Source organism: Bacillus rossius, chromosome 17, assembly GCF_032445375.1.
Source record: "Bacillus rossius redtenbacheri isolate Brsri chromosome 17, Brsri_v3, whole genome shotgun sequence".
Taxonomy (NCBI): Eukaryota; Metazoa; Arthropoda; class Insecta; order Phasmatodea; family Bacillidae; genus Bacillus; species Bacillus rossius.
Genome location: NC_086344.1, coordinates 32,295,414 through 32,316,576, shown reverse-complemented (window position 1 = coordinate 32,316,576; position 21,163 = coordinate 32,295,414). Strand labels below are relative to the sequence as shown.

Sequence of the window (21,163 nt, the reverse complement as noted above, 5' to 3'; positions counted from 1 at the left end):
CTTCTGCTGTCTGTCTTCCGTCTGTACCTACTTCACCTTCTCACTTCCTCAAGCAACACAGGGGGAGGGGGCCGCTCACCGGCGATGTTGTACCACAGCATGTCTCCGTCCTCGTCCGACGCCTGCACCAGGGCGACCAGGAAGCCGACGGCGTCTCGCTCCATCACCTCCACCTCCTGGGCGGGCGCCCGGACCGTCGGGGGGTGGGGGGACCTCTGGGGAACCCCCACCACCTGCACCGACACCCGGGTGGTGTGGCTCCGCCTGGGCTGGCCGTTGTCCTCCGCCCGGATCTGCCGACACAGTCACCCGGGTCGCTCAGGTCGGGACGGGGCGGCATGCGGCGTAGCCAGCGGTGGGGGGGATTAGGGGTTCAAACCCCGTCCCCTTAGCAACAAAATCATTAATTAACTTCTTATTAATCACTCAAACAAATTTCATATTTTCACCATTACAATATTTAAATTCAAGTTACCGAAAAACTGCTAAAAATATAACTATTTTACACCTTGAAAATCCAAATTTTCCCCGGGGGAAAGGACCCCCCCGGACACGCCCCGCTTTTTTAATACGTGGGGGGGGGGGGGGGGGGGGGCGTGCATGATTCTGAACACCCCCTCCCCACCATACACAAATCCTGGCTACGCCACACTGCAAGGCAGGACTCTCGGGAGAGGCGTTACGGCGGCAAGCATTTAAAAAAAAAAAAAAAAAAAAAAAACTGAATCGATACCCGGTGCACGTGTATAAAATTAATTATTAAACTAAGTAAAATAATAACAGATAAATTTTAATTGATAATGAAAGTCAGTAAATACGCAGAATGTTTAATCTAATTTACATAATTTTAATTATTTTAATTTAAAAAAAAAAAGCAAAAAATGCATAATGCAAATAAATTATACATACGGGAACATAACATCATTTTTATAAATACACTTGAAAAAGGTTTGTAAACACTATTTCTACATCACTTATATTCACACTAAATAAAGGTTTTTCTTTAATTAGGTGGACCAGTATTCAATATAAATAACTATAGTAGGTATATGATTTAAAATCACGTGTATAATTTAATTCTTACACGCGGTGATAATTTTGATGCATGGTGCATGAACGTCGTAAAGAAATTACTGTCTCGTCATTTTTTTTTCATAACTCGCCTAAAGAAGTATAACTTCTAAAATGTTAATTTCCCTGTGTTTTCCAGGTTTTGAAATGATCTTTTCAATTCATTGAGTTTCCCTTGTTTTTCCCTGTTTTCCCCATCTGCGGGAACTCTCAGACGGTACCCGAGTGTGCAGAACGTTTCTCTGACTCGGGGATAAAAAAGACGCAAGCTATAAGTAGGGACTATTTTGCTATGAATTGAGATAAAACACAATCATCAACGAAAAGCCTGTCAATAACCATTAAACACCAACATACCATTTAACTAAAAAAATCAATTTCAGTGTTATTGTTTTCATATTTACGCACTGTCTTTGTTCATAAAAATATTTATTGTAATAATTATTTCACCAAAATCGTCCATTTTAACTAATACATGATGCAATTATACAATTAATTCTTTAGTAATAAGTAATAATCATGTCTACTAAATTTTTTTAAATAAATCTGCAAGTTTTTGAACATTTGAAAAATATGCCACCATCATTAATATAAAAATGTGTTACTTATAAGAGATGCAAAATCAAACAACGTTACCTATATTAAATTTTTCCAAACAATTATGTTCCTATATTTGGTACATAATACATGCTACATAAATTACGTTCAATGAATTTATAATACTAAAAGATCAAATGTTTGTAATTTGAGTTATATATTTGTTAAAATGCTGATTGAGATCATATTTTTAGTTATATTTCAGTGCTAAATGGTATATTAACTTGCATTTGGGTGTTAGATGTTGTATTGACCGGCACTACTGTGTTATACTAGTTTTATTGCAATTAATTGTATAATCTTGTCTCTAATTATACAGCATCAAAATGCACTCAAATCATAAAATTGATCACAATTATGTAATTTTAAAAGTATTAAATTCAATAAATGTCATTGATTTTGCAAGAAGTTTGTACCATCCGCTCTAGCACCCTGCTACTAGGCCTCTTGGGAATTCAGAGGGAGAATGTATATTATAATTATGGTAATGCCATTTTTCTTACGTATTTTAAAACTGGATATTAATTTCTACTATAACTATTTTAGTTTACCAGACATATTCCAGGGTAATTTCACTAACATAAATTTCATTTGGCACACCAATGCATCTGGTATGTTGCCTAATATTAATAAAAGTGATTTTACACTGGTTTTTACGTTGCTACATGTGGGTCCGCCATTTTTTTGTCACGTTCCGTTCGTCCACTTCCGTTACGTTTTTATGGAAATTACTCCTACCAAATGCAGTATACCGAGAGCTAAGATGTTCAAACATCAATAAAATCCAAATTGCCAATTTTAAAAAAATAATGTATGTTGTCATGAAAATAAACACATAAACTCTTGCCCTAGCTATAGCAGAAGAGGTTAGAAGAAAAAATACAGACAAATCTTCACTGTCGTCTGTCTCGGTGCATTCGAAACTGTACATCCACGGAACAAGAGCCGGTCTGTCTGCCGCCTGCGATCCAGCCGAAGCAGAAATTGTTTTTTTTTTATGCCGCTCGACTAATGAAACCTCTTCATCACCGCATTAAAATGTCAGACCAATCAGGAGCTGATACAAGAGCGATAAATAGAATGGGGGGGCCTGGCAGTCCCATGAAAATGATTTGAGACAGAACTGATACCAGAGACTTCTCTGCATCAAATAAAAAACTTAATGTCCGGCAAAAACCCCTGGTATTATCCGGCATTATTCAGGTCTTTTATAATTTTCCATTTCACAGATCAAAACATGTAATATTTTCGTAGAAAACAACCTGTGTCAATATCTGCATTACTTCCTAACACTTGCACCCTTTACAACACACTTTTTTTATTACATCACTAGGGAAAAGATTATATGGTGAATTGTGATAAAACAGAAATAACACCGAAAATCATGCCAATAAACTACGTAATATCGTAATGCAAGTTAATATAACATACTGCACAAAAATGCAAGTTATATAATGGAATTAAGCAAAATTTAGCCAAAAGATAATTCAAATCATAGATAAATAATATTTAATGTTTTAAACTCATAGATCAGAAAAATTTGTTTTAATTTGTTACAGTGTTCCTTACTTTTAAAATACAATTTCTCACCAATTTTTTTTTTATTGATCTGATCATATCTGTTTAGACCAGTTTATTAAGAATTATTTTATCGTAAAATTTTTTTCAAGAGAAACTAGAAATTCCCTAAAAATTCTCGATTTTCCCTGATGCTGAATATCCCATAAAATAATTTCCCAAAAACTGAAGGTCACAAATGGTAAACGTGATTGTGCAAATAAAATTACTGCAGCTTTCAACCCGCAACTATTTTCAGTTAGACTTTGGTTTTGGGTTTTTAACGGAATACATCTAATTTCGGTGAAGAGCAAATTCATGTTTCCTCATGTTACAAAATACACTTATAATAAGAAAATCTGACAGAAAATTCAACATAAAATTCTTAAAAATAATTCCGAGCGTGATAAACATACACAAATTGTGTTTTCAATTACATTTATAGACATGAATCACCTGTAGTTTCCCAACCTGCTGCTAAAAATTGATTCCAGGGCAGCTACATTGACTACCAAATCATTCCATTTGCAGACCGAAATTTTAAACTATGTAATGATAAAAGTAAAAAAAAAAAATACTGGAAAATAAAACTAAACCACCAACAAGGTATTTTATAAAAAATACTGTTCACCTTATTAAAATTCATTAAGCCGTTAATGCTGTAAAGTTTTTCTTTGGTTTTGTGAACTTTGGTTCGTGCCATCCGCCACGGATGGCAGCACTATCTGCTACACATTTCCATTCCTCGATTTCCATCGCTCTCTCAAAATGACTCCGACCAAACACCTCATACTGAGATCTAAGACGTTGCACATAAAAAAAAAATGGGTGCATGTACTTAGGTACGCACGTGAGAAGTTATACTTCTTTGGCATCATTAAAAAATAGTTTTTAATTGCATGCAAAAATATTGCGTGGAGTCCCTCCGCGCAGAAGAAGTGAAACTTAGTAATGTGGAAATGAAAATAGGAAGGGGTAGAAAATGATTTTTAGTGAAATCATATTGTATCAAATCAAACTATAAAAATAAAGGAAATAAATTTGTAACGATTCATAGATTGATTTACAGAGAGAGAGAGAGACCTATTGAATGTCTATAAAACTAACTTTTTTATGAGAGCAGATTTTCATGAAATAAATCATGAAATCATTCAACGATAAAAGCTGTTTATTTAATCAAGCGGACGGGTTCGCCCCAAGGAGAAATTGACGCGGCGATACCTCGTGGACATAGAGAAATGACACATACTCACTATTTATGTGTCTATGAAACATGATTTTTTTCTGCAATTTAAATTGTAATATACAAAAAGGGTATTGAAAATTGAAACAAATATGGCAACACTACAAACTGTCAGGATCTTTATTTTTTTCTTCCTCCCTACTTAGTTCCTTACAATAGCATTCACTCTCTCTCTGTCTCTTTCTATTCCCCCTCCCCAGGAGCGTTAAACGTTTAACGCAACCTTGTTGGAAGTCGCATTAGAAGTATAACTTCAAAAAAACAGTGGCTTTTATATTGAAGAAAGGAAGATTGATTCAACTGGCAGGGGAAGGTACTCTACGCTCACTGAAGATGAACTTGCGAGAAGAAACTCACCCTCAGGTCGTACTCTTGCCCGGCCTGGAAGCCGCGCTGGGAATACACGACGCCAGTCTCCGGGTGGATTTTGAACTTGCCCATGCCCCGGCCGGACTTGATGCTGTAGGTAATTTCTCCGTTTCGACCAATGTCGGGGTCGAACGCCAGCACCTGTTCGAACATTCCAAACTCCCCGGGTCAGTAGTTTTCTTTCTTTTGGACTTACCACGAGCTGACGTCAGAACGTGATCAGACTTAACACATGCTGAAACATACCACAAAATATTAATTAATTTTTATAATATATTTAACACATGAAAGGCGTACAATTTAAATCCAAAATTAAGTGTTGTGCTGATAATGCTGTGAAATGAATAACCTAAAAACAACACAAAAAAAATTAAGAAAAAGAGGAAAATATACATTTAATAAAATTTCTGTTAAAAAATAAATAGATATGGTTTGAAATAATTTACTGCATACAGATAAAACAGGAATATTTCTACTGAATGAAGAATATTTTGCTTGGTTACTTCTGGATTTGAAACCTATTATTATCTATCCAAAAATATAATCGCTTGAAAAAAAAAGAAAAGTATTACATTTTGACATATGTGTTAAATTTATGTGAAGTTATGAAAGAAGCACATTTTCAGTACGCCATTACAAAACACAGTCAGATCACACAGGTAGATCTACTGTCTCAAGTATGTTTTATTTTAATTTCATAGAAAAAATTATTATTTCTGAGGATGCATTATTGTACTTCTTTGTTTACGTGTTATTTACGTCACAAAACCAAATTAAATTCAACCTTAAATCTCTCTTACAAAAAAAAAATTCTGATAGGTTAAAGACCAACAGGGAAACTTGGAAAAACAGTTATTACAGACAGCAGTAACAACTGGAACAAAACAATGCAAAACCCTAATTTAAAAAAAAATGAAACTATTTGCCATTCCCCCAAAAAAAAAATTAATGGCTTTGGACTTTCTTTCATCTTGGCCATTCCTCATACAAAAATCTTACGTCCAATTTTTTTTTTTTTAAAGTTTTCCGAAGAATAAATATTTCATGGTACCTGTACAACAAAAGGAACAAAACTGTTTTGAATTAAGTGTGCTTCCAACAAAAATTAATGTGATAAAAAAATATTATTTTGAATATTAGAGTTAATTTTTTTTTACCCAACCATAAACATTGAATAGGCACCCAAACGAAGTAAAGAAAAAGTTTTTACACACTACACAATAGAGGAGTTCCATAGGAAAAAGGCCACAAAATCTAATTACTTTCTTCAGAACCAAATGTAGGGCTTTAACACAAGTAGAACATTACTGAACCAAACAAATAAAATATTTATTTGCTAACATTTTTTAAGCATTATCATGCACTTTAGACATTTCCAATCATAACCATAACTATTGTGAAAATGACTTCATGTTTGTTCTCCATTGTAGAATGAATATGTTATAGATTAATTAACTAATACAGAGTATTGCAAATTAAAGCAATACTTAAAGAAAGTAAATATTAAGAATTACTTAAAGTACAGAAATTTAATTTTATAGTTTAAGATATGAATATACAAGCATCTAGAAGCACAAATATAAATACACAGCCAGATACATCAGCTGTAATATACTAAGTGTAACTAACATAGAGAGCATGTTATGTTATAACAACTTCATCAAGTTAGTACTGAAATGCAGAACTACATTCTAAACAACCTTTTGAGTATGTTTATAATCATTGTAAACATGCAATTATAAATTACAATGTCAGCCTCAGAAGTAAATCATTCACTGAAATTAATGAGGAAAGCCATTACTTTATAGAATGGTATTTACAGTATTAGAGCAATGCAGCATCGCCAAGCAGGCAAAAAAAAACATTTAGGATATTTTTCATATTTTACTTAGATTAACTACAGAACTGAAATAAATACGACATTCATTTTGATTAGTTATAAATCTACTTATCAAAGCTGCTTTAAGTTTTTTTTGTGTTAACAGTTTTTACATTAACACAAACGCCATCTTTGGTCAAACAATTTTGACCCATAAAAAATTTATATCATTCTATTTTCCAAATTTGACTTTGTCAAAGCATAGTATACAATTTAATTGAATATCGGAAGTAATTAGACTGGATACTATAAATAGTTTACCTTGAGAAGTCATAGATGTTTAGTTTTTAATTAAATTTTTGGGTTTAATTACAACTGTAATAAAACTGTCAATGGGTTTGTAAAACTCTTAATGTGTTATCTCTCCTTTCACAAAGGCCAATTTTCGATATTAAATGATAGAAACTATTTATGGTAAAGTAACTGTTGAAAATAATATGGCTTCTTTACATTCCTATCCCTTCCCCTTAACGCTTGTATACTACAGGAGTAGTGAGATATTTCAACACGATAATTCTGGTGAGTGATGTCAAAAACTCAAAACATTCAGTTGGTGGTCAAGACAAAATTATGTTTCCCAGTTTAATCCACCCTGTTTAATTCAAGGTGATAAAACAGTTACAAAACCACTTGTGGTGAAAGATGTTTAGTCAGCTTTGTTTGCCATTTCTGTGAGTTAATTTCACGTACGGAAAATTTTTTTAAAACTATCAAGCGTGTGTTTAAAAATTTCTTCAAAAAAAATAATTTTGTAGGTAACCAAGGTCATTACTAGTATCTGGCAAGAAGTGAACCTGTACACTGATAATTCTTGATAAACATCCAGCATAAGTGAGTTTGTTTATTTTTAGTGATGGGTCAGTTCCCAATTTCATCTGCAATCCGAATCCCAGAGATTACCTCGAATACACCCCTCGAATCCGAATCTAGGTCTCAAGGTTCAAAAATAAAATAAATGGCAAAAAAAAAAAGCAAAATAATTAACCACGGTGTGGAAACATTTTACCCTTTAAATGTTTTAGTGATGAAATCAATACCTATTCCTATTTTATTTAAATATTTACTTGTTAAAAGTACAATATCTTGGGAATTGGTAACAGTGTAGGTAGGAAAAAAAAAAATAACCAAATAAACTTCAGAGGTTATCTGTAGAATTTCTTATTTTATTTTTATTTCCCTTAATATTTTCGTCTTCAAATATTGAATCCTTAAAATACTAAGGATCTGATGGCTTTTGAGGATTTGAGGATTGGATTGGCCCCTTCATTATTTATATATATATTTTAAATGGCTTCACGACTTATTGGTAATCCAGGTTGTTAGAGAAGGGTACACAAAGGTAAATTCAATGGAACTATGAGGAGAAAGGACACAGAAAACTGAAGTCCCAAACCCTCGATCGTGAATCGTATCTGCGACCTCCTGAACTGATGTTCAGCTTTTAACCACCAGGCACTCTGCCTCAGAGATCACATTTACAAATACACAGTGTGGAAAAAAAAAAATTAAAAAAAGTACGTACTTAGCACACGCGTAAAAATTTATACATCTCTGGCATTATTAACTAACGCATACCGTTAGTGCAGTGCTTGTCATTTTAAAGAGAACCCCACTAAGTACTAAATATTACTGATGCCATGTGTGTTCTAATGCAATTATAAGTAAAACTATAGAAATTTGAAGAAAATGTATTTGCTGCTTTCAGCATAAAAAAAAGTTATTATTAGAGAGTGATATGATTTAAAAGCATGTCACAAAAAATATTCATGTGTTTTTTTTTTTTCAAGCTTCTTAAAAATTTGTTGCATCAAAAATTTTATTTTCTGAATGTATAAATTCATAGACCATTTTTCACAGTAACATATTTTACCACAATGAACAAGAGTAGGCTGTTGACTAAAAATAGAAAACTTATCACTAAAAGCTCCTTTTCAAGCAAAAATTGCTCAAAGATTCTAGTTTGGGTTTATAGATTCAAAAACAACTCCAACTTTAACTCTTTTATAAGTTACTAGCTGAAGCCCGGAATGCGGCATGCGTTGCAATACATGTTTGTAATTTTTTTTAAGTTTGTACATAGTACATACAAAGCATCTACATCTTTATCTATCTCTGTATCTCTCTGTTAGATGAATGATGCGTGAGCGCTTAGAAGACGAACACACAAACATTAATTTTTATATATCAGATAATATATCCATTGGCTGTTTTTTTTTTCTCCTTCCCAAACCAAATGCAGCATGTGAGTTATTATGTTCCTGAACTGTTTTCGATGATAGTGACACTTGTAAAAGACTGAAGCATTCACAATCACTTCACCATTTTTTCTTTAGTCAACTAACTGCACTTCATACCTCATGTTTCCCAATTCTTCACTATTACAATTTCAGAGATTCATGCACAAGTCAGAAGTTTCAGTCAAAATCAGTTAGAAAAGCATGTGAAAAAAAAAATCTCAAGCTAGCTTCAACATAAAGTCAAAATTGTTTTGGTGCCAAATGTAGTATTCCAGTTTACTTCAAGTCCTACAACAAACTTAATTTTTATAAGTCTTATATAAATTACACTCATGTTTATTATTCTCTCATCACCAAAGGGAAGGGATGTTTTGGAGCAATCCATTTGCTCTAGATATTAAAAATCCCTATATAAGTGCACATAGAATTCATTGCAACATGTCAAAACACAATTAGAAAACATGCCCAAAGTATCATACAAATGTACACAAAAACAGATAAAATAAAACATGCTTACAAGAAACATAGGCACATGCTGGTTAGGAACCCCAAAATATATAAATTCATGCAATGTACAGAACACAAATCGATTTATACACTGGTACATAATGGTCAATGGAGAAGTTGCTGAAAAATTGTAAGGATGCAAATTCCACACCCGCACAAGAAAACATGTCTACGTAAACATGGGCCCACAATATTAAAATGTCTGCGAGATACACATGAATGTTATGTTGAGATTTAAACCTGGCTAATACTCATGATGTCATAACTGCAAACTTGTTAAAAATATTCTGAGTTAGGCTCTCTTTTAATAAAAACCTAACAGTTAAAATGAGTCAAACATTGTCAGAAGGCATGTCTGAATTTGGTACACATTGTAATGAAAAGAAAAGCTTTTGGGTACTTGCTCGTATTTTGTTGCACCCAGCATACGAGTGTACAGTTGACATAACTTTCACGCATATCACACAAACATCTTATTTCAAACGTATGTTTACCGAGACATCGTTACTTAAACTAGTGTACATCTTTCACCCCAAAATTTTTAACTGACCTTTCCCAATGATTACGTAAAAGTCTATAGCAACAGAAGAGAGCCAAGATGCAGGTCTTGTAACTTTATAAAAAAAAATATTACACCGTCCATGCATTCAAAATATACAGTTTATTTACACAGTTACAACAAAATGCCACGATGTAGTCTGGCAGTGTTATTAAAACATTAATGATAATTTTTTTAATATTTTTTTAGTACTCGTGAGATGTGAGTTAGCTGTTTCTTACCCTGAACACAGGTTCGCCAGTTAGGGAGCTGGGTTCGAAACTCTCCCAAGTTTCATTGTCAAGAAACAAGTCACCTCCTATTTCCGCATCGTCTGAGTCGTTCTGGGTCGACTAACAAAGAATGCCACGTGTGTTTAAAATAGTTTTTTTTTAAAACTATAATAACATCAGTCAACACATGTCTATCATTGGAACACTCAAAAAAAAAAAAAAAAACCAAACAATATTAAATAACAAAGCAATCAGAAGAGTGTTGATAGCTGTACACAAAATAAATTCTAACTGGAATGAAGAATTCTAAAATATATCAATTATATCAATAGAGTATAGAAGTGCAAAAAAAAATTTCAAAAGAAGGCGGTAAATAGCTGTCAAATTTCATTGTTAAACATAACTTATATAATCTTCAAAATGATACATCTCATGAAGGTTATATTTTTGCTCTAGATAACCGTGAGGAAACAAGACTTCTTATTTTGCATAAGATCACTGATTTTGAAGCCTTTTTAGTTTCAAAAGTATAAGAAATCACAGTAGCAATAAATAAATAAATAAATATTTTGAGTTGTAGCATGCAATACATACTTTGTAACACAAAAGATTTTTTTCAATTTAAGGTTTATGTCTACATTTAAAATTTCATAAAAAAAACAACAGAACAATAAGTAATTTTCCTGTACATTAACATTAACATCGTTATTGCTGTGAAAATAGGACTTTAATTCTGATAAAATGTTGCAAACAGACAGAAAGTGTTTCAGTGATATACAATAAAATAACAGCAAAATGGAAAATTTATATGTATCAAAAAAATAATTTTTAAGTAAACATCTAGTCAAGAACTAATAAATAAATTTAAGTAGTATAAGAAACCAAAATAATGTAAAAATTTTTTGAAAGTAAAAAAAAGTGGGTAGGTATATATTTAGTGTATAGTATATAATACAGTATAATATTTAAAAAAATCATACTCTCTCGAACTCTTTAATATCTACAATAGTAGCCATAAATTATACTCATTGATTTAAATGTTACTGGTTAAATCAAACAACACTATTTTTTATACATTTACCAAGAAGTTATTCAAACTAACTATAATTGAAAACTTTAAGGAAACATTAATTTGACAGAAAAATTAATGTAGGTACTGGTATTTTTTGTACTTCAAAAATGCAAATAATTTAAAGGTTTTAAAGGAAAACAACATTTTTTGTAAATAAAAAATCACTACACTACATTTAAGTTTATCTCTAACAGAAAATAAGGTGAATTTCCCTGCCACTGAAAACAAAAATCAAGAAACAGAACCTTCATGCATACAAAGAACTGGAAGAATTTGCTACGTTTGAAAAATTGCACAACGACCCCATAAGAATATCAAATAGCTGCCAACATAAAGAAAAAATGTACAATTTACAAAGATATACTAAACTCATCAAGAATGTAAGGTTACATTTCTTAGGTATAGTCACCAACAAACAAACTAGCATTTGAGATTGCATAATGTCACAGACTCTAAACTATTATTACAATATTTTCAATGTCGACAAACATTAAATTAAATGTCTACAAGAAGGTCCCATATTATTTAGAATTTAAAACACACTAATGTGAACCATAGACTGCCCTGATGCTAAACACTGTATAAATAGGACTAGCACTGCAAAAACCAATATTTACTGGCAAATTTAATTGTTACTCTATAATTAGAGGCAAGATTGTATGGTGAATAGTGATAAAAGTGAAATAACAAAATTGAAGTCAATCCACCACATAATACCAAAATGGATGTCAAAACAAAAAATAAAGCGAAATCGCCTCACTTACTTAGTTTTTTCTATCAAAATGTCTAATTATTTTCATATACCTTTAGTTTTGTCTTGTATTCAAAAACCTAAAATATTATACAATAAGTAAATGTATTAATTCAGTTTCTGTTCACAGGTTTTTTTTTTTTTTTTTTTTTTTTTTTTAAGTAAATAAAAGCAGTCTATAGCTGATACTAGTGATACTATACAGATATGGCTAAAGGCTTATGCAGAATCAACAGAAAATAAACATATAAATTTGATGATATTGGGGTTTTAACATTGTATAATGATTTTTTTATTCATATTACTAGTAATAATAACTTGGCTTAAGACATTAAAATTTTTTAAAAAAAATTAGCTTTACGTACTTTTAATTTTTATATTTGTAACTTTCTCATAAACTAAGGAACATGTTTTTGTTTAACTTTCATCAATACATGTACACAATTGAAGCACCTTACCATGAAATGTTGAAGCAGCTAATCAATGTAAATGTACTTGATATGTACATATACAAAAAACACGAAATCCACTATTTTTAATGATGAAATATACTTTTTAGCGCACCATAAAATCTTGGCTCTATCTATAATCGTTATATGGTCCTATGCTTGTATATATCAAACAAAACTGTAAGACTATATTTTACTATTGCGTGTTACGAAATTTTAAATATTTTGAAAGGAAAAAACAAATTTATGAAAAGCTTGAAGTTTGTAAAAAAAAATACTTAAAATTAGTAAAATGGTACAAACAGAACAAATTTAAACAACTTAAAAAGAGTGAAAGTGGATTCAGAGTTATGATACTGCCTAGGCGGCTCAACCGTAACATACACACTTAGAACAAGAACATAAAAAAAACTGCAGCAAAATCAAGAAAATTATGAGCTGTATTTATTTTGATTTTTAAAAACAGAACTAACTCAACAGAACTAACTCAACAGAACCAGGGACGTAACTAGACCTTTCCCAAAAACACCTGATATTGCCACCAGATATTTATTCCACCTTTAAAAATATTTTTGATTCAACTTAGATGGTAAATTTCAGTACGTTCATTTTTAATACATCGCAATAAATTTGGATGGCACGCGAAAAATATCTTGTTTTTAAATATTTGATGACATAAATATATGTATCTTACAAAACAAACAATCAGTTAATCTTACCTCCAACTATTTTTTTTGTGTTCTAACACTATGATATTAAAGTAAATATCTATAGTAAAAAATGGCGGAAAATTTTTTTAATAGTAGTTTTTAATAATTTTTTCCCAATTTTTTGTTATAATAATTACTGAGTTTTAAGCTGACCGACATAAATAAAATGGCGTAATTAATTTTTTATAAGTTTTATTAAAATTAAATTAAGTAAATTATTTACGAACTTAAAATATTTCTCGATATTTTTAAAATAATAATAAAGGATTTTCAAGATGACAGCCAAAATTCAAAATGGCAAAATCTATATGTATCCAACAAATTTATTGTCATCAGAATTGAACAAGTATGTAAACTTTCAGCTCTCTAGTTTAAGTGGTTTGAATTTAACTTGTAAGAGTTGAAACTAAATAGAAAAACAAATGTGAATTTAAATAAAATCTTGTACAATTTACTCTTCCAGCTAACCCCCACCCAAAAGCAACGCATGGGCCACCAAATTTGTTAAAATGTTTCTTACGATTTTGTTAGTCAAAGAATTTTGATTTTACTTTAAAACCATACTTTCTCCCATTTCACTCTCTTAATGGTAGAATTTCTAAAAAAAAAAAAGTTAATACATATTTCATAAATATTTCTGTTTGTTATTGATGCTCATTTTCTTGTCTTTCCCTTTGTTAGATTTGGTGGTACGAATTTTTAATTATAAAGAAAAATAATTTTCACCACCTTAGGATTTTATGAGCGAAGATGAGCTTGTAATTTTTGTATGTTTATAATTCAGACAAATATTCTTAATGTCAGCTTGATTTGATTCAGAAATATATAGAGTTTTTTTTTGAAACCATATTTTATATGATAACCTCTTTCACACAATTATATCTGAAATTTAAAATGTAGTCAAGAAGATGTGGTAGTTATGTAGCTTCTAGCTTCGCCCCTGCAAAGTACCACACCAAAGTCGTAACCCAAAGCACACCCTAGGAGAAAGAGAAACTTCTTGCAGCAGAACTCCCAACCGCACTACAAAGGTAAGAGACAACATTAGCGAGAGATATGCATTCAGCGTCTAGTTAGCATATCACGCACACTCTCAAAACGCCAGTTGTCACACCACACAAATGGGCAGCCAAGATTGGCAGATGACACCAGAGACAAAGCACGAAGCACACCGGGAAGTTTAATGCAGTACTTGGAAAAATATAACAAACATTTCACCAGACACGAATCAACATTACACCAAAACGTCCGAAGAGTTTCTACCGAAGTAACACACATTTAACATTGTGTACAAGGTAACTAGCAGTAATTAAACATAAAATAATATTATTTTCAGGAGATAAAAAAAAAATATTTAAGCTCATTCCTAATTGATTCACTCCTTGAATGGTTAAGTTATATAAAATTCACTTACTACAATTATATATTTTTCTTAACTAGTGGTAACAGGTAAAAACAATTTTAATTCTTAATAAAAGGCAACTAAAATATGTAATTTCTAGTTTTTTTTTTTTCGGTAGGTGTTTTGTTATGGTTACTAAGGGAAGGGGGGGGGGGGGGAAATCTCCTGAAACTAATTTCAAATTATTTGGGCAAGAAAAAAAAATAAGATAAAAACTTCAAAACTACAAATTCTGTTGTAAATGCCATGGAAATGGTTAATTTAAAATGCATTATTTGAAAGTTTCTTGCAATGGGGAAGAGAGATATAAAAACTATTTTTTTTTAGACATACGCCACTGCTAGATTACATTGCATGTTGAAGAGAAACCTCAAAAACGGACCAAGAGACGATCTGTCCATTTGTGTGTGATGACAGGCAGGAGATGTCAGTTCCTGAAACTTCGCAGCCTAAGAGGGCCTCCTGTGTTAAACTGTGCTGTCGTCATTGTGTTGCCCGGATTTATCTGTTTAGTATCATTATTGTTGGGTTTTTCTTTCGTTGTGGTCTTTTGCCTGCACTGTACCAAATGTACTGTTTTTTTAGGGTTTAAAAAATACAATTGTACGATGGCTACACTTATGGCTCAAACATATATTTTCAACTGTTTCACACTTAAAGGATCAAATTCAGAAGATTAAACAAAGGTTTAGAAATAACCTACAAAAATACATACTACCAACATTTTGGAAGAAAAACATTTCAAAGATTTTACCCCAAACCAACAATGAACCAATGAAATGGCATGAGTATTATTTTAGTTAAAACTACGACATTGTTTCTTTACATTACTATGAGATATTTGTATCAACCATCCTTTACTACAAGGGCACAAATCTGTAGGATTTGCAAAGGTTCCCCTGGAAATTTCCAGGAGGAGTGAGGGGGGAATCTGGCACGTAAACCTACAAGTCATCTCTGAATACAGTGCTTGTATGTTAAATACTGCCCATATTTATTATCTACATTAAGACAGTTAGCTTTAATAATATCAATTTTATCATAGTGTCAATCTTCCACCTAATGGTAAATTTTACAGGGCATGATTTGATTATCCTTAACGCCCAATCTTGCACAATTTATTTATTTTACAAATTCTTTTCAAATTGTAGAAAATGGTAATAAAATCAATTTTTACCTATTTAACTAATAGCAATCAGAAATATTTTTCTGTAAGACATAGTTTTGACATCAAAACCGTTCAACAGTCACGCTTTTGCAAGTGCAGGCAGCTCTCTCTCTCTCTCTCTCTCTCTCTCTCTATCTCTCTCTCTCTCTCACTCTCTCTCTCTCTCTCACACTCTCTCTCTCTCTCCTCCCCCCCCCCCCCCCCCCAAGTTGAGGGCTTCATAATTCCAGTGCAAAAAAATGGGGGGGGAGGGGGTGTTTGCCCCCTGGATCCACATTCATACTTTACTACATGTAATTTTTTTACCTTTGGAACAAAAGCAACTTTGTATTACTCAGTAACCATGCTTTTGTATTAAACAAATTACTAAGCACTATAACTCTTATATAATTTTTAGCGACTTAAAAACACTTTGCATTAATGCGAGTTTTGTATTAACAGGAGGATTTTTTACAAACGAGGTTTCACTGTAGCGGTAAAAAGCCACAAAAGTGTTCAAAATAAATAGCACTTGCGAAAACAGCATTCAGTAAATATGGAGTGAGAAAATTTGTGACCCAAGAGATCTATATGGATATTTTTTTTACAGGAAAATCCCTCAATTAATAGTACAAATAAGATAAACAAAATAACCAACTCGGTGTGAGTTACAGAACCTTAAGCAACGGTCTGAAAGGTCGCACCCTGAATGACGTCAAGTCAAAAGTTATTTAGGTACAATTTTAAGGCTATTCTATACAAACGTACAAGCACGGTGCATACTGAGAAAAGAAGACAGGCGTTATCGTGACGTGCACCGTCAGGTTGTCGGGAGTGAGGTACGTACACCACAGCGGATAAACTCTGATTGCAGAGACTGAGAACTAGTTTTTGAAGTAGTTTCAGGACCACCCGCCAGATAGCAGCTTTCGTAATACATTACAAAACAATGCTGCCTTGTTCCTGAGAATTGACGCATCGGCTATTATCAGGCAGAGAAACCAGTCAAAATTAATTTACTTTATTTCGGTAGCCACATATTTTGTGGTACGGCATACCAGAAATTATGCATATCCTACTCATTTATACAGAATATTACTTTTTATTAAAAAAAAAACAGTATTAAGTAATTTTTGATCATTATAATCTCTTCTACTGGGCAATTAGTCATCAAGTAATAAAATTATCATTATAAAGCCAACACATTTTGATTTGAACCTCTAGCCGAAAGTTTTTATGCTAGTAGTTATGGACCCGCGCAACAGAGATAGAGCCAAATGTCGCGCAAAACAAGGTCTCAGTTTCCGCTGTAAGAGTCACACGTCTGTGTTCCGTGCTTGTTCTGTGGTGTACGCTTCCAGGTGAATAAATAACCTTAACTTGACCATGCCAAGATACACGCGCAGTGCAAATTGAGGAATGACGTTTTGCGGGGTGGAAAAAAAAATATATATTTTTTAATATGTGTATATATCCACGCTGGGTGTGGGTGTGCAAGGAAATTGCTACCAACACGAGACGTCACAGGCCATGCAGTGCCGGTGCCATAAATGTGTGGATAGTGACTGATCATGCACTTCGAGCAAGAAAACCTCATCGTGTTTACATTATTATTTCCCATCAGGGTATTTACCTTGTGAACCAAATTCACCACTTTTTCAGGATATTTTGGTAAAAATTGTATTACACTTTTTTTTTTAAATCACAGGGACACTTTACAAATACATTTGCAGAATCAAACATAAAAATAAATAGATCTACTTATCAGGGACATAACTAGACTGGGTTTCACCCGGGACAAGAAATTATCTTGCCCCCCCCCCCCCCCCCCCCTGCTTTTTTTTTCAAACCAAACAAACCAAAACATTTCTCGACAACACCTCATATCGCCACCATAAATAATTTCCACTATTCCAAATATTTTTTAGTCAACTTAAGTGGTAAATAAATTGGTTTATTTGCGGTCATTTCGTTTTTAATACATGGAAAGTTGGGATAGTGTGCAAAATATAACAGTTTTTTAAATATTTCACCTTGTACATGTATGTATATTTCAATAAAAGTAATTCAGTTCATCTGCCCTCCATAGTTTTTTTTTTGTGTTCTAACACTACGATATTCAGGTAAATATTTATGGTAAATATAACTCTGCCAGTTTCAGTTTTGTTTAATCCCACCCTCTAGTTACATTCCTGACTACTGTTCACTGTAATGTGCCAATTTTATTTTAGTTACAAAGCTAAAACCCTTTCAGAGGTAAGTTCCAGATTATTTAAGTGGACAGTCTCCAACCATTTATATTTCATTAGCAGAACCAGACAGACATTTTCCTGCCAGTATTTATATTATGTTTACCTCTAAAATGGATGGTTTGTATGTAATCTAGAATATAAAAAAAAAACTTTCAAATGGTATTTCATTTTAAACTCACTCACCAATTACTTATCACAGCCATAATCACTATTTGATATTACTGAGGATTAAGAACAGTGAAAATCACAATATAACCATTTCGATGGTGATCGGTTGAGAGGTGAAATAAAACAGCGCTTACAGATGAGAGCCTATTAGTAATCAGGTGATTGTAACAAGGTGTAGAAGGTCTGGGAGAGGTAATTTATGCCTTGGCATGCCAAAAAAAAAAGGGGGGATAACTACAGTATGTCCATAAAAGTATATTCCAGACATAAATTTTAATAGCATCAACTGTAAGCGTTGTAAAGTTTTGGTTCAAGGTCACAATTGAAGAGCGATTCAGAAGGTCTGGGAGAGGTGACTTATGCCTTGGCATGCCAAAAAAAAAGAAGGGATAACTACAGTATGTCTGTTTAAGTATGTTCCAGATATAATTTTTAATAGTATCAACTGTAAGCATTGTAAAGTTTTGGTCCAAGGTCACAATTAAAGAGTGATTCAGTTTTATATAAGCACATGCACGAGTACTACTTTGTTGTTTTTTTTTTACTTGCAGCGCCACCTACATGAAAAATGGCGATTATCAGAAGGGTGAACCGGTAAACTTTATTTGTGCAACAGGAGGGAGCAACCTCCCCATCGGAATCTCCTTGTACGAGATTGGTCGAAAGTTGAAGTCCCTGGCCGTCGGATTGGTCCTCAATGGTCGAGACGACAAGTGCTGGCCTCCGCGTTCGCCTGACACAACGGCCGCAAGCCTAATCGTTCTGCCCAGAGTCGAGACACAGAAACTGAAGAGGCTTCCATTGCTCCGGACTTGTTAACCGAGGTGTGTGGGAAGAATTGGGACTTTTATGTTTGGATGTGTGCCATGCCTATAGGTAAAGGTGCACAAATCGAACAATTTTAAGAAAAACTAGGGTTAGTTCTGTCTAAATTAAAACTGGGACATTCTTTTCTGGACACGCTGTAGTTCAAAATTATAATCATAGCAATAAAGTAAGGGGGGGAATACAATATGGCGGGGCCTTATCCTCCATGTAACTTGACCACACGTGGGAAGCATAAGACAAATAAGTTAACACGGGGCGGGGCGGCGGGCCAGCAAGAAGGGGGGGAACCCAATAAAAAGGGGTGAAGGGGGGAGGAATACAATATGGCGGGGCCTTATACCCACCAGGTAGAGACCTGCAAAATTCGCGGATTCATTCGGTGACAGGCTAGAATATTCAAACACATAATACCTCTTAGATAATTTTGCTATTGGCTTACTGTTCATCTGGACGAAATCTCAACCAGTTATAAAAACCCTCAACCAAAGAAGGATCGAATCACAGACAAACCAGATGAGACGACTTACAAGTCGGCAGCCAATGAACTTGCGTTATTTGCCCGAGTGTACAGGGGGGGTATGTGCAGTCTATCCTGAAGGCCATCGAAACCGCGAATTTTGCAGGTCTCTAGCAATGGCCTCTTCAATTCTGTGTCTCAACTCTGACCAATCATTAGGGAGCAGCGGAACATGGAAACGACCTTTCTTACGAAGAATGGGGCATAATTTTATATTTTATTTGTGGTATCGTTCAAGTATAATTTTTATCAACCATATAAATGATATTGGAATATTTAATTACTTATATATATTATTACCAATTTTCAGGTTATTTATAATAAGTGTCCTTGTAATTTTTTTTTTTTTTTTTTTTTTTTTTTAGTATTTAAATATATGCAGTTTGTAACCTGGCACGGCCCTTCTCTCTGCATTGATTCTGATTGTAAAGCTTCTGACAATTTTATCAGTGTAGTGCACTTTGAAGAGAGACATACATACTTCATGCATTTCCAACTTATTAAGCAGGACATCTGGTGCAAAGTGCGCTGAGGCGTGCGGGACGCCCTGTGAGCCCCCCCCCCCCCCCCCCCCCCCCCCCTTTCTTAATGACCACAAGTAAGTGCACACTACCCGAATTTCGGCATCAGTAAAAGACATACAGAACAATCACGCCCCGAGATGGCATCTAGCCGGGTCTCTTTTCCCGTTAAATCACACGAATTGGCGCCTGAAAACACAGAAACTTGAACCCTCCCAACAAGACCCTTATGACACTGGGCAAAAGTAATTTATCTTGAAGCGTCTACAGTAAGATTGTGTAAAAAGAAGTCATGCAATGGTAAAGTCCCTGCCCCCCCACCCGGGGGTAACTTGGTCACACGCGGGGGAAGGAATGTTTGCAGGTCTCTACCCCCCGGGGCAGTGGCGTAGCCAGGATTTGTGTATGGGGGGAGGAGGGGGGGGGGGTGTCCGGGGAAATTTGGATTTTATGGTGTAAAATATTGCTATTTTAGCAGTTTTCGGTACTTAAATTTTAAATATTGTAATTGTAATTTTTATTTTTTTATTTTTAATATGAAATTTGTTTGAGTGATGAATAAGAAATTTAAATAAAGATTTGGTGCTAAAGGGAGGGGAGGGGTGGTTTAATCCCCTAAACACCCCCCACCCCCTTGGCTACGCCCCTGCCCCCACCCGGGGGTAACTTGGCCACACACGCGCGGGGGAAGGAGTGAGGCGCGAGTCGTCAGAGCCATAAGGGCGACCGCTCACCTGGAACAAGGGCAGGTTGCTGGCGCCCGACTCGGGGATGGCGACCTTGTAGAGCGCCTCGTCGAACTGCGGCGCGTGGTCGTTCACGTCCTCCACGGCGACCACGACGCGCGTCGACGAGGAGAGGGGCGGCTGTCCCAGGTCGCTCACCGTCACCTGCGAGCAAGCAGGGCCCCCGTGTTCCGTCCACGTGAGTGGTTACACACTTGACACACACACACTGAGTGGTAGTAGGGTGGGCGACCATATCACCCGGTGTCTCCTTAAACTTCTGCACGAAGAATAATGTTACACGCTTGGATTGATTTTTTTTTACTTGACAACGTCTAATAAATCGATTAACGCCGTGTCTGATCCACGTGAGTGGTACACACTTGACAC

At 34.2% G+C, this 21,163-nt stretch overlaps 1 protein-coding gene across 1 annotated transcript in view; it reads right to left on the bottom strand.

Annotated features, from left to right (window-relative positions):
- LOC134540888 (fat-like cadherin-related tumor suppressor homolog) overlaps positions 1–21,163 on the bottom strand; it is an 898,605-nt gene that overhangs the window by 98,771 nt on the left and 778,671 nt on the right. The window contains 4 exon segments of the mRNA XM_063383917.1: positions 80–293; positions 4,826–4,978; positions 10,241–10,351; positions 20,783–20,938. Of these exon segments, the coding sequence (XP_063239987.1) occupies positions 80–293; positions 4,826–4,978; positions 10,241–10,351; positions 20,783–20,938 (634 nt within the window).